General features: G+C 40.7%; 2 protein-coding genes across 2 annotated transcripts in view; one reads left to right on the forward strand and one right to left on the reverse strand.

Annotated features, from left to right (window-relative positions):
* Positions 1 to 2,115: 2,115 nt before the first annotated feature.
* Positions 2,116 to 3,831, reverse strand: LOC134805423 (uncharacterized). The gene has a single exon (XM_063778730.1). It carries the CDS (start codon positions 3,829 to 3,831, stop codon positions 2,116 to 2,118), a length of 1,716 nt encoding a protein of 571 aa, XP_063634800.1.
* A 12,339-nt stretch (positions 3,832 to 16,170) lies between these two features.
* Positions 16,171 to 17,510, forward strand: part of LOC134805424 (uncharacterized) — a 31,516-nt gene continuing 30,176 nt past the window's right edge. Inside the window, exon 1 of the mRNA XM_063778731.1 lies at positions 16,171 to 16,256. Within this exon, the coding sequence (XP_063634801.1) occupies positions 16,171 to 16,256 (86 nt within the window). The remainder of the gene's footprint in view (positions 16,257 to 17,510) is intronic.

The raw sequence follows: 17,510 nt of genomic DNA on the forward strand, positions 1-17,510 counted from the left end.
GCTAATTTGGCCCGAGAATTTGAACGGTAATGTTCCTAAAGGCGGCATCCATGGTTATATATGATCGCAGCCGGCACTGTTCGCATCGACCGCCCCTAACTGTCAGTGACGTCACCATGACGTAAGCGCTCGAGACGTCTATACACTACAGTCATAAAGTCTGCAGTACAAACTTTTTTTTATTTTCTTTTAAACATACCATGTGGGGTACCAAATGAAAGGGCTTTGGAGTAGATCACAAATATATAACACTAGACGGGCCCGCGGCTCCGCTCGCGTAAATGAAATAAAGAGTTTGTCTTAAGTTTAGTTAAATACCGACATTATTATGTATTCAACCCTGCCAAGGTTCATAACTGTGATAGGGACTTCTTATTTGTAACCGTTATTTGGATAACTTAATTCGCGAATTTCACAATAAATGATGTGATTTGATAAAAGGCAAGATTGTATTTATTCATCTACGTAGGTATTTATTTAAAACTTGTTTCAATAATATTATTTATTTTTATAAGCCCAGTCCAGTCAGCAAAAACGTTCATAAGATTAATTTCCGCCTTGACGAATGTGGACGATCACCGCCCATAAATCGCCTTTTCATACAAACGTAGGTAGTCCCCATTTTCCTTTCTGGATATTTTTAACATTACTGAGCAACTACGTCGTTTCAGCCGTACCTAGGACGTCCAATCAGGCGTCTCCCATTTTGTTGTAGGAACCCCCCCGACCCCTCCCCAAAGTTAGGAAATCAATTAATAGTTAATTAGGTTATGTTCAATAACCAATTTTGAAAAATTTCGTGTACATATTTTTGAGCACTTTGTCCGTATACATGTTTTTGAGCGCTTTGTCCGTATACATGTTTTTGAGCACTTTGTCCGTATACATGTTTTTGACCACTGTATTTATTTTTTGACAGCGAGTCGGGTGTGTTGTGAACGCAAGATACCTAACACTCCTCCTCGCTTCGCTCGTCGTCGTACCTAACGGTGACTCTGGCACTGTATTTCGTTTTCGACAACTGTATTTCGTAACTTCAAACACGTATAAAAAAAACTACGCGTCTCCTAGACACAAATCGGGTGTCATTTGAAAGGGGTGACCAACCCCTATAAAATGCCACCCCCCCCTCTCTGTAATGCGTGATTCAAATGCCAACCCACTGACTACATTTGCTTCATGAATGTGTAGTCGCCATTAGATATATATCGGAGCCACCAAGGTCGCTCAAAAATATCTGAACATGCACTTTAACTACATTATAATTTACTTCTTCTTCTTCTTCTTCCTAGCCTTATCCCATTTACTTGGGGTCGGCTCTCCTTATATGGCGTCGCCAGGAGCGTCTGTCCTGGGTCGTCTCTGGTGGTATTCTTTTTTCTTTAAGGTTCTTTTTTACAAGACCTATCCATGTTATCTTGGGCCTCCCGCGACCCCTAGGCTTCTCACTCATCTCTAGCACCTTTCTCGTCATGTGGTCTGGTGGGCGCCTCATGACGTGGCCATACCATCGGAGTCGATTTTCGGTGAGTTTTTCTTCGATTGGCCTTACTCTGAAACTGCCTCTAACGTGGATATTCTTAACATGACCCAACAGCGTTACTCCGCCAGCCCATCTCAGCATCCTCATCTCCGCTGCATGCAGTTTAGCGACTTGGTCTTTTTTGAGTGGCCAACACTCAGAGCCGTATGTCATTGCCGGGCGCACAGCTGCCTTATAAACTTTGCCCTTAATACGAACTGGCATTCGTTTATCGCAAAGAACGCCCGTGAGCTCACGCCACTTCACCCATCCAGTGTTGATACGGTTAACGATATCTGCATCTATAGATCCGTCGTTTTGCATGTTCGAACCAAGATATTTGAAGCTCGTTACTTCGTTCAGAGGATTGCCGTCCAAGTTAATTGTGCTGCGGATGTTGGCACCACTGAAGTTGCAGTGCATCACTTCAGTCTTCTGTCGGCTTACTCGCAGTCCGCCGTCCTCCAGGGCTGCTCTCCAGGTTTCTAGAATGTTTTGCAGCTCTTTTACGTCTTCGCTTATCAAAACTATATCATCTGCGTAGAGCAAATCCCATGGGGGTGGACGTTGTATGTGCGACGTGAGGTGGTCCATCACCAAATTGAATAATAACGGGCTGAGAGCTGATCCCTGGTGGACACCCACCCCCACATGGAATTCATCCTATTGCCAGCAGGACTTCGGATGGTTGACTTCACGTCTTTGTACATGTCCATCACTATAGAAATATAGTATTCTGGAACATTTTTGGCGCGTAGTGAATGCCAAATGAGTTTTCTGGGCACGCGGTCGAAAGCTTTCTCCAGATCGATGAATACCATGTGGAGGTCGGCTTTGTTATCTCTGTAATTTTCAATCAGTAACCTGAGTGTGTGGAGAGCATCAGTAGTGGACTTTCCGGCTACAAAACCACATTGGTTCTCACTGATATTGGTCAACTGGCTAAGTCTTTTGCTTATAACGCGTTCCCAAATTTTGAAAGAGTGTGGTATTAGCTTTATTGCTCTGTAGTTCCCACAGTCTCTCAGATCACCTTTGTTTTTGAAAAACGGTACCAAGTAGCTACGCCTCCATTTGTCCGGAATACCATCTGTCAGAATACCATTAAACAAATCCGTCAGAAAAGAAACTCCTTCATCGCCAAGCCTTTTCAACAGTTCCGCTGGAATTTCGTCAGGCCCAGTAGCTTTGTGATTGGCCATCTTTTTTATAGCGGTCTCGACTTCTTCTTTGCTGATGCTCGGTATTGGCCCTTGTACACAGGGGATTTCTGGTAGTGGTTTACAAGGATAGGTTTCGTTGAGTAAATTCGAGTAATACTCCTTCCACCTCTCTTGTATTTCCTTATTCGAAGTTAGTAGTCGGCCACTTTTGTCTTTAATGTATTTGATGGTTTTGGTATCTTTTGAGTTGTTATGCCTTTGCTTAGCGATTTGGAAGATCTCTTTATCAGTTATGGCTGCTTCGAGTTTGGTATAGAAATCGTCCCTTGATGATGCTCTGGCTTGCGCAACTGCTCGTTTTGCTTCCTTTTTTGCTACTTTGTACAAGTCAAGATCTTTATCGTCCTTGCTATGTTGCCAGATTTTGAAAAAGATTTTCTTTTGATCGATTTTTTGTTTGACATCTCCTTGCCACCACTTAGTGTCTTTTTTGTCGTGAATGGGACCCTTGGACATGCCTAGATGATGAATGGCTCTTTCAGTGCATAGCTTCCGAAAATGGTCCCATTTTGCGTTCGTCGAGTCTAGTTTTTGCATTTCTTTTAGATGGATAGTGATGTCTTCCGTTAGATAATTACCCTCTTGCCTGTCCAGTTTATGCCAACGTATATTGGTGACCTTATCTTTGACAACCTTAACAGGTTTAGGCATTGTAAACTCAGCAACAAGAATACGATGCTGTGAGGTTAGTGGCTCGCCCGGGATCACCTTGCAGTCCTTGAAGGTTTTCAGCCGGGGACGATCAGCTAAGATGTAATCTATTTGGGTACTAGCACCTCCACTTTTGTAGGTTATGAGATGATTTAGTGGCTTGGCAAAAAAGGTATTAACAATAGCAAGGTCATGTGTTATTGCAAACTGCAGTATGTTCTCACCTTCCGCATTCATCTGGCCTATCCCGAAGTTGCCGTGCACTCTACGGTAGGAAGTTGAGGTGTTTCCGACGTGGCCGTTCAGGTCTCCTCCTATGTATTTTGTTTCGTTCGGGGGTATGGATTGTAAAAGATCGTTAAATTCCTCCCAGAATATTTGTTTCTCATGGTTTGAGCATCCCACTTGCGGCGCATATGCGCTTATGATATTCATACAGGATTGATCATCCAGAGCAAACTTGATAGCGATTATACGATCGCTAACCCGGGTGACGTCCACTACGCGGTCTTGGAGGTCTTACATTATAATTTACATTGTTCAGATATTTGTGAATACATAATCGCTCCTTGAGAAACATAACGTCATTATCCAAAAAATGGGGTTTTTGAGTTATTAACGCCATCTAGCTCATATAATCGTAACGCACGCAATACGAAGACACCTATCGTCCTAGCTCTATTAGAGCCGCCAGAGGGCGCTAATGTCGTTATGGCGAATAGAGGGAATAGGCGCCTGCCTCATGGGAACAATGTCATTAAAGGGAAGTAAGTTGTATTTTTTTGCTTAGTGACGATTATCTATGATATTCAATAGTAAGTACGTCAATTTTCATATGAAATAGTGTATCTATACGTACTATGTCACTTTGAACTTATAATATGGTATCAAAATCAAAACTCAATTTAAAGCAATATTGTACTTTTCCCTTTAAGGACACTTGTACTTTTGCATTTTTTAACATTTTGAGATAAGTAAAGTGACATTATACCTATAATGACGGTTTTGCTTAAAACTCAAAGCCATAATGCTGACTGAAAATAAAAACGTACTGTTCTTTTACTTTAAGTGACATTGTGATTTTAAGTAGCTGACAGGAGTTTTAGCAAGTCCATCGTCATTATCTGTGTAGTGTCAATTTGCTAGCTTAGTTTACCATAGCGACACTTGGCGTACTTAACCCGTGGAGCGCCCTAAACAGACACGTGTGCTGGTAACTAGTATAGGAGTTCCATACTACGGTAATTCTGGGGCGCTCCAGGGGTTAAATGAAAAATGACATTTTAAGTTTAAAGCCACTACAACTGGTACAGAACGCTTATAACGGCGTGGTTAATGAATGTCACTCGTTGTTTAATGTCATTGTGTTGTATTTGTTCAATAAGGTTCATAATGGGCTTGTATTATTGATACCTACTAGACGACTATTTATAATAAGATAGATATAGCCACATTAGGAGCCCTATTGAACTCACTGTGGAACTAGGTTGGTATGGTGTAAGATTCCCGTATTTATTAATTATAATATAATCTATACATATAATAAAGCTGAAGAGGGTCGAAAGTCTGTACATGGAAGATATTCGAAAAAAAGTTGGCTGGGGATACTTAGAATCGATAACAGAACACGTTCCAACAGTTTTTAGAATTTTTGTCTGTTTGTCTGTTTATCTGTTTATCTGTTTGTCTGTTTATTTGAACGCGCATCACGTGAAAACGGCTGAACGGATTTTGATGCAAACTTTACTAATCTGTCGAGAACATCCCCGGCCAGGTTATAGGCTATAAAAATTCAACCCCTAAAAGGGGGGGTAGCCACAACACTCGATTGACTTAAGTTTGCCCCTGAATCTTATGGCGCTACTTAGGAAGGAGGGGCAAACTTTTTTCAAATATGTGCTACCACTATAGAGTACCCTGGTCAACTAACAGATGGCGCTGAATTCAATACGTGTTGACATGAATAAGCCACTGAGGAAGGATTTTGCCAAATTAACTCTAAGTTTAGAAGAGAGGGTACGGATATCAACAAATTTAATTGAATAATTATGTTGATTTAATAATACAGCAAAATTAAACGACAGTAAATTAATTGCCCCTCATTGCACAGTGCCATCTTTTGGGGAACTGAGTAAACATTAGTAATCAAGAAAACTAAAAATGAGTTTACATAGTTACGTAGTGGTAAAATAAACACACATATCAACACGCGTATTATTGCATAATTATTTAAAATTATTAATTTTCTCCTACCATGAATTATCCCTAATCGTAATTATATCGCATCCATATCAAATCCATATTCATACATACGTTGAAAAAAAAATATTGACCTCTGTCATTTGCGGTGCCGGATTAACCCTTTTAAGCAAAATAAGCACTTGCTTAGGGCACCACGTCTAGGGGGCACCAAAACCGTAGGCAAAAAAACGCGCAGGCTGCATCAGCATTACGTCGTCGTGGAGTAGGTACCTACCAGTCGCGGCGTGTCCATAAAAGCCGATTCCCACCGGCTTGCCTGTTTTTGGACGTTTGAGCAGAGTTGTAAAGGAAATATGTAAGCCAAATTAGACCCGGCTTGCCTATGGATATGTCTGACGCGCCGCCACTGGTACCTACATGAAACTTTTATACGTGTACAAGTACCTACCCATCTAATAACGAAGGGTCGTAGGGATAAAGTAAGAGAGTGAGGGTACGTAAGAACATCTCCAACGTAGGCTTTCGATTTGATTTTACGCGGAGGCCCTTAAAGTCATGGAAAAAAATCTTGCTTTCGGGCTTGCGGCCAGCCGATTTTTTCGACATAGGTTACCGATTTTATAGCGAATTTTGCTCTCTTGCACGCCAGATTTGGCGGCCAAGCCGAGTTGCTCCTTAGTCGCGATCCTGAGACCTAACTGTCGAAAGTGTTATAAGGGACCCCATGAAAGCCGAAAACTAAAAGCAACCTATCAAGTAGCGCTTTCGAGTGAAGCCAAAGAGCAAGCAGTAGAAGAGACGTGATTACATGCATAGATTCGATTTCAAGCCACTCTTTTGCAGTTCGGCGTTAGGTGTTATAGGCCTTCTGCCTTACGGCAAAGTTGATCTTCTGCCTTAATTAAACTTGGGCGTGGAGCCAAATCCAAGCTTTCTTCTTTCGCTGCTGGACCTTCTGCCTTGCTCACACTTCGCCAATTCAATTCACTTGGTCAATTCCAAGCTCTGCTTTCTTGCATCTTTTCACCTCTCTTGCATCAAACAACCTCGCTGAGACCCTTAAATATCGAGCCCTATGCGAAGCTAGGCTGATAAAAAACTGTCCCATCCCTTCTTTGTATGAAATCTTGGATTCGCGCCTGGTTGGGACTAAAAGTAAAAATGTAGAACTGTCTACCAAATTGTGTTTTTTACATCGAAAAATTTTCGTGCTCGCTTCGCTCGCGTTTTAATAACTTTCTAAGATATGATAAAGGTGACATTCGAGTGGCGACTGCAGCAGCATTACTCTGTTGCAACGTTACTGCTGCAGCACTGTTAATTTTCGTGATAAAATGATGTAACTGATTTCCATACTAAAAGTAAAAATGTACAACTGTCTATCAAATTGCGTTTTTTTTATCGAAAAATTTTCGCGCTCGCTTCGCTCGCGTTTTCAATCACTTTCTGAAATATGATAAAGGTGACATTCAGGTGGCGACTGCAGCAGCATTACTCTGTTGCAACGTTACTGCTGCAGCACTGTAAATTTTCGTGATAAAATGATGTAACTGATTTCTATACTAAAAGTAAAAATGTACAACTGTCTATCAAATTGCGTTTTTTTATCGAAAAGTTTTCGCGCTCGCTTCGCTCGCGTTTTCAATAACTTTCTAAGATATGATAAAGGTGCCATTCAGGTGGCGACTGCAGCAGCATTACTCTGTTGTAACGTTACTGCTGCAGCACTGTCAATTTTCGTGATAAAATGATGTGACTGATTTCCATACTAAAAGTAAAAATGTAAAACTGTGTATCAAATTGCGTTTTTTTTATCGAAAAATTTTCGCGCTCGCTTCGCTCGCGTTTTCAATTACTTTACATAATATGGCGAAGGTGACATTCGGGTGGCGACTGCAGCAGCATTCCTCTGTTGCTACGTTACTGCTGGAACACTGTCAATTTTCGTGATAAAATTATTTGACTGATTTCCATACTAAAAGTAAAAATGTACAACTGTCTATCAAATTGCGATTTTATATCGAAAAATTTTCGCGCTCGCTTCGCTCGCGTTTTCAATAACATTCTAAGATATGGCGACTGCAGCAGCATTAGGTACTCTGTTGCAACTTTACTGCTGCGGCACTGTCAATATTCGTTATAAAATGATGTGACTGATTTCCATTCTCAGCTGTAATGCGGCAATGAACGTCACTCAATTTAACAAAAAAATTCAATGTAATCTAAGAGAAGGGGCACCATGGTCTAGAAATGCTTAGGGCATCAAAATATCTTAATCCGGCACTGGTCGTTTGCGGAGTCAAACGATTTGGGACTCGCATTTTATACGCATTTCCATACCTTCCCGAAAAAATCGAATTATTCGCGAAAGTCTCGCAACGCATTGAGGTTACAAACGGCACGCGGTCTTCCTCAGGAGTCTGAAGAAGACCACGGTGAGTGGCGCTCTAGCCACAGGCAGGCCGCTTTGCTTTCGCTCGCGCGCGTATACCTTACTGTATCGTCCGATATACACCTACTACTCTGTCGTTAAAATCACGTGTAAAATTTGAATAAGGGCGAAAAAAACTATTGATTTTGGACTGTAGTTTTATTTAGTGGTACCTAACTGTAAAATATTTTATCTGGACTACAGTCCTCTAGCATATCCATCTGTCAACTTTACTTCAAGTTCCGCCTCCAGGGGAGAGGGAGAAATTAGGATTAGAAATTAGCCGTTTACTGACACAGACCGAATTCCACGCGGGCGGAGCCGCGGGCACAGCTAGTATTATAATATGTGTTGTGTGATACTTTTTCATTAATAAAAAATAGCAAGTTATTTTTGAGATGTCTGTTATGTTCCAATTTTATTTCTGACAAGGTGACACAAAACACACATTAATTATTATTATCACTATTCATTTCCCATAAAACTATTGTTCAAAAATCAAAAAAAAATCAAAAATATACTTTATTCATGTAGGCCTAGCAACAAGCTCTTATGAATCGTAATTAATCTTAATCTAATTATCAGAGCAATTTATTGATGTTAATATTATTCCATAATAAAATTGGATTATTATACATATCAAATTTAACACTAAGAATTTCACAAAAGGATCGTCAAACATTAAAAAGATTGTATAAAAAAATACTAGTCTAGAATTTCTAGAATAAAATCTAAATGTCAAAAAAAAAAGCATAAGTAACAAAAGAAGTTCTGTTACAGTAGAAAATGTCTCAATGCAATTCAAGACAACAAAATTCAAAGCTATTTAATAAAGTTAATATGTACTACTCTTTTAGTAGTAAAGTTAATACTGACGATGACGAAGAATTCGTACCCCCATCAGAAGAGCTAGTTCTATATGCATTCAATAATGTAATGTGTCGCTTGTGAGTTTTTTGTTGTTTTTCCGGGTTGGTTTAATTTTGCTACTGGCTGTTTCTAAACTATGTATTTATAATGTTGTTATTTTGAATTTGAATTTCTAAATGTGTATTTGTGGACGTCTTCTTGCATGGTGTCAAAATGACTTCGTAATTCTAAGTTAAACTGATCGTGGATACAAATAAGAGTGTGTCTCTTTATTTCTGCTCTCACGGGTCTGTGATTGGAACTAAATTTAAACCTATTGATTGTACGTACCTACCTAAATAAATCTCTAATTAAACTTTTGTCAGATGAAAATATACAGGGTGATTCAGGAGACGTGAGCAGGACTAACACTGCGCATATCGTTAATTATAAGCAACTGTTTCGTATCAGTATTAGTGAGGTTAACGTTAATTTTCTAGTCGTGTTAAAAAAAGGGGTTATTAATTTTTTCACGACATGCATGGTCACCCTAAAATTAGAATTCTAAGCTACCGATATTCTGTGTCAAATTGAATGTCATCAGTGTCATCACGGTCTGGTTACTTTTGAAAACTCGTAAGTATCTCACTCAAGTTTGACAGTTTATTTTCTTCGTAATCAAAATGCCATTACGGTTAAAGAGGTTTTATGTTTATTAATTAGGTCCTGTAGGGTGACCATGATTGCTGAGAATTAAATTTGCCCTCACCAAAAAGTAAAAAAATAGGAAATAGTGTGGTTGATTCTCCTAAATACGACGGTGATCGATCAATTATCAGTTACTGAGTGTGCAGGATTAGTCCTGCTCACGTCTCATGAATCATCCTGTATAAGTAGTTAACTTCGTGTGTGATATTCCACCAGGTGAAGTCTAGGTCCAGCGATTTTGAGGGTTTTTGAGAAAGAAGGAATTACTTACGCTCATGTTTTGACCAAAGGCAAATGGAATAACCCGAGAACTACGGTCGTTTTTGCTGCCAAGACCATATGTGGTCCACATGTCGGCATTATCCAATCTGTGCTTGATCTGACTTTAGCGTTGAAATCACCAAGAACAATGGTCCATGTTTCCTGCTGTTCTTCGTTAGATTTATTTAGGGGGTCATAAATCTCGTAATATTCTTCAATCCTATCATCGCAATGTGTAGATGTTGATGCCTAGGTTTTGATTGGGCTAAATGTATATGACTTTGGCTTTGGGATATACTTAACGTCAACACAACCTTGTCGGAGTAATTTGATAATCCGACAATGTTGTCCTTCCACTTCTTTTTGACGACAAAGCCTTCTCCATATTGTCCGCTGGCTATTCCAAAATGGTAAACGATTCACGCCTTCTCGTCGAACTTCTGACTTTTACGCCGTGTTTCAGTTCAGTGAGACGCTCTTCGTTAATCAAAGTGCGGCCTTTATAGGTGTTGGAGTTCTTTTTTCTTGCATGGGTCATTAAAATCTTTTTGTGGGTATCTTCCGCTCGGGGATTCATAGCACCACTTTTACAGGGCACTTAGAGCCGTAACGAGGAGTCGTACATGTCAAATGAGATTGGACCATAAGCCCACCATGCTGGTCCAGTGCGGGTTGTTAGATCGCCAGAGGCTCGTTTGTTATTCAACAGGGTGACCACGAGCAGGAGAGGCTGGTTTGGGATCCGTAACATGGCATTCGAGTCCCTTACACAGGGCCTCCGGCCGTCTTAAACTATGCTGGGACCCCTGGGCACATAAGAATTTGGGGCCCTTTTGGAAAGTAAAGAAAGCTAATTAAGTAAACTAACTTTTTTCTAATATGATCTTCTATTTATTATGGGTAATTAAATATACTGTTACTGTCTGTCCTTCGGGGCCCCCTCAGGATGGGGGCCCTGGGCATGTGGGCCCCGTGTGCCCTTATGGTAAAGACGGTACTGCGGCCTTACATCTCATCCCCCAATTAGTATCCTCCCCTTTGCTTATTTACTTTGGTAATTTTAGATCGTAAAAATATGGCCAAACAAAACAAGCTAAGAATATTCTAGTTTTAAAGAAAAAATAGCCTAACTTGCTAATTTTTGGGACTGAAAGTCGCTTACTTTAATAAATATTAATTGACATCTATGTAAAATGGTTCTATTTGCGCTTTTTCATTGAAATAAAGGTTAAGTTATTTCAAATAACTGGATATAGTGTCACTTTTCCAGAAATTTAATCAATATTGCGAAGACGTCATGTGACGCAATATTAAGCAAAAATAAACGGAAAAGTGACATTACAATTTTCTTTTAATTGAATTATCTTAGAAATTAAACAAAAGAAACACAATTTACTCTAATGGTTAACAAGTTTAGTTAAAAATCTAACAAAACACATCAAAAGAATCTTACTTTTATCACTAGTACGGCAGTTTTAGACGTTTGAAGATTTCGAAAATTTTAAAGCTCTGTACCCAAAAAACACGTTTTTCGCTTAATGACACTGTGTTTCTCAAGGAGCGAATTATATATCTGACGGTGACTGTTCAGCAAGAAGAAAAATCTTACCTGCTCCAGTCGTATCGTATTACGCGAGAAAACAGTTCCCGAATTGATTATATCTCTAAAGTCATCCCTTGAACTGATGGTGAAGCCCATGTGAAGCCCATATTAACTTGCTATCAACTTTGTATTTTTGGCCGTTCTCGGTAGCCCGTTCCCCGGACGAATGGCAATGGTTGCCGAAGCCGTAAAAGTCAATCTGAATAATATAACTCGAAAAGAAATTTAAAACAACAAAATGCAAATTAGTAATATGTTTGTGGACGACGCACCTTTTTATACGTTTACTTTTTATAATTTTATTGTAATTTTGAATTCCTTTGTTCTTTTAATTTTATGTTCCTTTTGACACCATATTTTTGTTCTGTCTTCTCTCAGGTTTCATGAAATTTTAAAGCTCTGTACCCAAAAAACACGTTTTTCGCTTAATGACACTGTGTTTCTCAAGGAGCGAATTATATATCTGACGGTGACTGTTCAGCAAGAAGAAAAATCTTACCTGCTCCAGTCGTATCGTATTACGCGAGAAAACAGTTCCCGAATTGATTATATCTCTAAAGTCATCCCTTGAACTGATGGTGAAGCCCATGTGAAGCCCATATTAACTTGCTATCAACTTTGTATTTTTGGCCGTTCTCGGTAGCCCGTTCCCCGGACGAATGGCAATGGTTGCCGAAGCCGTAAAAGTCAATATGAATAATATAACTCGAAAAGAAATTTAAAACAACAAAATGCAAATTAGTAATATGTTTGTGGACGACGCACCTTTTTATACGTTTACTTTTTATAATTTTATTGTAATTTTGAATTCCTTTGTTCTTTTAATTTTATGTTCCTTTTGACACCATATTTTTGTTCTGTCTTCTCTCAGGTTTCATGAAATAAATTACTATACTGAACCAGTGCGCCTTTATCATTAAAATTGTGATCCTTCGTGGATTTAAAAGTTATAGTCTGATAGTGAATCATCATGGTCTAATAAAACATGGTCTTCATTCATTCATTCATTTATTCCTTTATAAAACATAGTTTTACATGTCAATTACAGTATTTCATATTTACAACTATTTACATCGATATTACATAACATAACACATCATTTATATATTTAATATTAAGTACAATTTACATTTTCAATTTATGTTACATTTTCAAATTATAAATGTTGGCACATAAAGTTAAATTGTGGTGTGAACCAGTTTAAGAGTGCACGCCGTTGAAAAATTCGTCAACAGAGTAGTACGCTTCAGACGTAAGTTTAGCCTTAAGTTTATTCACGAAACCTTTATTACTAGTGGCACTTTTAATGTCTAAGGTTATGTGGTTATATATCTTAGGACCTATTGAGTGGAGACACTTTTTAGACTTGGCTAGACGAGTACTCGGTGGACGCAGTTCGCCTCGTCGCCTAGTGTTATAGTTGTGCGAGTCGCCGCGCGTTGGGAATTGTTCAAGGTTACCTCTCACATACTTGGCTACGTCGAGAATATACAAGCTCGGGAGGGTGAGGATTTTGGCATCCTTGAACAATTCACGAGCGGGGTGATCCCAGGAGACGCCACGCATGCAACGAACTGCCCGCTTTTGGAGTCTGAATATTCGGTCGCGGTTGGCTGAAGTTGCCCACAGTTCTATGCCGTAGGTTAGTAAGGCGTGGAAGTAGCCAAAATAGGCTTTCCTCACGTTCGTAGGATGTAGACTAGGGCGCAGTCTGCTGAGCGCGAAACAGGCAGAAGACAAACGGTCGCAGAGTGCGTCAGTATGGGGATTCCATGTTAATCCAGAATCTATTATGAGACCTAGGTATTTTACTTCGTCCACCTGGGGAACAAGTTCGTTATTGCAATAAATATTTAGGTTGTGTTCTTTTTTCCGACGTAAGCAAAACTGTACGATATTTGTTTTTTCTACGTTCAGTATCATTCCATTCACTGAGAACCATGATGCGACGTCGTTCATTACCTTGGTAAGTTTAGATCTAAGTTCCTGTTGATTTAAGGCTGAGACGATCACACAACCGTCATCGGCGAACATGACAAAATCTGCATCATCGGTGGCGGTTGTGAAATCGTTCATAAGTATTAAGAACAGGTTGTTGCCCATAACGGAGCCTTGAGGTACGGCACAGTCACCGAGTTCCAACAGGTCAGATCTAGCTCCGTGGACAGAAGTTAGTTGCCTGCGACCATCTAAAAAGGAAGCGATTATATTTAGGTAATTTCCCCTAACGCCGTAGTGATCTAACTTAGCCAGAATCAGAGGATGGGCGACCAGCTCGAAAGCGCGCGACAGGTCGCAGAATATGGCGGCCACCTGTCGCCCGGCGTCGAGATGGCCGGTCACTCTGGTTACCACGTCCCGCGCGGCATCAATCGTCGACCTGCCTGGTTGGTAGGCGTATTGTTGCCTATTTATTAAATTATTTAAGTTAAAGTGAGACATTAGTTTGTCACATAAAAGGTTTTCAAAAACTTTAGAAAACAGAGGTATAAGAGATATAGGCCTGTAATTTTTTAATCTGTTTAATTCACCTTTACCTTTGTAGATCGGTTGTACTTTAATATCTTTTAAGTTGCTAGGATAAGTGCCTGTTTCGATACATCTATAAAATAAATTGCTTCCATTCCCAGAGTGACACTGGCCTACGTCACAATAACATTGCCACTTTATTTCAACATAACATGTTACATGGGTACATTATACCTATGGTTAATAAGTTAAAATATTTCTTTATAATTTTATAATTTTCATTTATATGTATTTTAGCTTAAATTTTACAATAACACGTCATTTTTAATTACTCGTTAGCAATATCTTCCGATTCACGAAAGAAATTTCAGACTTTCGGGTAATTCTGTTTATACTACTGGCAACACAGGATAGCGCTGTGCACATTTGACAATTCGGATCTAGATAACTTCATGCCCTGACCGTCATCCTTGTCGAACGCGTGTTAATTGTTATTTCCTTCTCGCTCAGTATCAGCAGTCGCAGTGTTTTCCAAACTTTTCACGTCGTAAGCTTGGTAATTAATGTGTAACTGTGAATTAGTTTTTTAAACGTTTGTCTTGTATAGATAAATAAAGTTTAATTTAATACATTAGATTTGTTTTATTTTACTATGTGTCTACATGAATAACTTAAAATTAATGCCGTTAAAATAATTTTCACCGTTGGTTAAAATTCTCCCACATTTCAAAGTTTGAGAACCTGTAAACAGCATGATGACGTAGGCGCGTGTCAGTTAGGTCATACGCGAATCTCGGAATGGAGTACCAGGCGGAGTATATTATTATACCATGTGAATCATGAACCAACTTTAAGAAATAAAGAAGCTGTATTAAATATTGGTAAATATGGTCGTCACACGATCGGTGAAAGCGGGTAAGGATGGTAATGAAGGTAAGACCGTTGCGGAGAGTGAGGCTGGGCCGTCGACCGTGCCCTCAACCCCTCTTGTCGACCCGACAACCGCACCACCGGCGCCTTCACAATCCCGTCCCGTAAGTATGTCATCTCGCTCTTCATCCATGGTAGTGGCCAGGAGGCATTGGCCACGCAATCAATCGTGTTCCTTTACCCCGTTTCGATGGCAGGTTGCATTTAGATTGGCTTAGCTTGAAAAAAGCCTTTGAAAACACACAAGGTTCCTACACAGCTGCGAATAATCTGTCAAGACTGAATACCGCGCTAACGGGTGCGGCGCGCGAGGCAGTCGCCGCGCTGCTTGTGTCTGCGCGCGACCCCGGCGTCGTGGTGCGCGCGCTCGACGCGCGCTTCGGCCGCCCCGAGATGGTGGTGGCGCACGAAGTAGCTGCGGTGCGCGCATTGCCGCGCGTGAGCACTGAAGGTAAGGATTTAGCTGTGTTTGCCAGTCGAGTTCGCAACTGCGTCGAAATAATACGTTTATTGGGTCATACGGAATATCTGGCCTCGCCTGAACTATTTCAGGCCTTAATTACTAAAATATCTCCACTGTTGCGAGCTAAATGACTAGACTATGCCGGTCTGTCAAAACTAGAAAATCTAGCTGGTTTCCTCGCTAACGAAGTCGACCTGCAGTCTCGGTTCGGCGTAATCCCTGAGCCGACTACTGCGTCACAAGCGGTAGATAGTAGGCGGGCCAGGGATAATGTGCACGTTGCCGCTGAAAATCATTCTGTCAATTCAAATTCAACATCGCGAAATAACGCTAAATTGAATTCATCGGCAACTGCACCTAAAATTAAATCATGCGTCGTGTGTGAAAAATCGCATGATTTAATTCAATGTGACAAATTTAAGTCAATGTCAGTCGATGACAGATGGAATTTGATTAAAAAGAAAAGAGTCTGTCATCGATGTCTCAAAGTAGGTTGGCATAGGTTTAATTTTTGTAAGGCGAAGAAAGTTTGTGACGTTGACGGATGTACGTTCCGTCACCACGTATTACTGCACAACCCGAATTAAGAGCGTTCCGCAGCTGCGCACTTTGAGGTGGAAGATGATGAGCCGGTAGCGGGAACTTCTGGCACTGCACCGCGAGCTCCTGCTGACAACGCCGCAGCATCTACTGTTGTGAGCGACTCCGCTTCATACGATGTCGAATCAAAGGAGATTCTGACCCACACATCGACATCGGTTGCCGCGGGATCTCCAGCTCAGTCGTTGCTTGCTCGCCCGCTATTGAAGATCGTAGCCGTAACCGTGTCCGCGGCCCGTTAGGTTCCGTGAATACGTAATGTTAGACGACGGGGCCACAGGTTCGTTTATTGAGCAAGATATCGCCGCGCAAATAGGTGCCTGTGGACCCGAGAGACGCATGAGGTTAGACTGTGTCGGCGGGTTAGGAAAGCATACGTGTGTGCAGTATGTCGATTTCCAAATGAAAGGTCGCCGTGGTAAGGATACGCACTATATTAGCAAAGCGCGGGCGATGAAAGGTTTAGGTCTTGCTACTCAAACTCCCGATAGGTCGAGCGTACTTAAATTTCCTCACCTTTCAGACATCGCGCATGAGTTTTGTTATGGAAACATACAGCCGTCGATTATAGTCGGTCTCGATAACTGGCACCTCACTATTCCTAGGGCTATACGCGAGGGCACTAGGACAGAACCAGTCGCGATTAATACCGCGTTAGGTTGGGTCCTATTCGCCTTTGGTTAAAACCGCTCCTGCCGAAACTGTCAACCACGCTATAGTGAGTGAGCCCGCGGTCGCGGATGTGAGCGATCGCGCAGTTTTAGAGCAGTTGATTCGCGAGCAATATAATTTAGACTCAATCGGCATTTCGAAACACGAAGCGCGCAGCGTTGATGATGATCGCGCTATCCAAATTCTCGAACGTACTGCGCGTCGCCTGCCTAACGGGCATTTTGAAGTCGGTTTACTTCGGAAGTCGGACAATTTATCTGTGCCTGATAGTCGCAAGCTTGCCTTGTCTAGGCTTCTTAGTCTCGAGAAAAAGATGGCCCGTGATTTTCAGCATGCAGAGCGTTACCGTGAAAACATACACGACATGTTTCGGAAAGGTTATGCTGAACTGTGCACCGAAGAGCCTAGCGCCAAGTCGCCCGTTTGGATTTTGCCACATTTCGGCGTAACCAATCCAAACAAACAGATTGCACTCCTCAAACGGTGACACTTTTGTTCAATAACTTTTAAAAATGGTGAAGTCTTCAGACTTCCTATTTTTCATACAAAATAAATATTATCTTCCATGCACGCCATCGTCATAACCAAATTCTCAATAGGTACATTGTGGTACAATTAGGTCATTGTGTGTGTGTGAATTGTGTGAACACAAAACACGTTATTTTTATAAGTCGCTGACCAAATAACTTAAAACCGACGTAACTAGAGCCTTATTCCGACTACAAAAGAAATGTATACGTGCGATTTGTGGAGCATGGTTCTCAGAAAGTTGTAGACCATTCAATTAAATGGAAATTTTACCTCTTCAATGCATGGACATTTTGTCAATACAAACTCACACATGTTCAAAAAGTAAAGCTCAGAAGTATTTAAAACGTGAGACAATTTCCAAGTGAGATAGAAACATGCACTTTACATTTTACATT

The sequence above is a fragment of the Cydia splendana genome, unplaced genomic scaffold, assembly GCF_910591565.1.
Source record: "Cydia splendana unplaced genomic scaffold, ilCydSple1.2 scaffold_10_ctg1A, whole genome shotgun sequence".
Lineage (NCBI taxonomy): Eukaryota > Metazoa > Arthropoda > Insecta > Lepidoptera > Tortricidae > Cydia > Cydia splendana.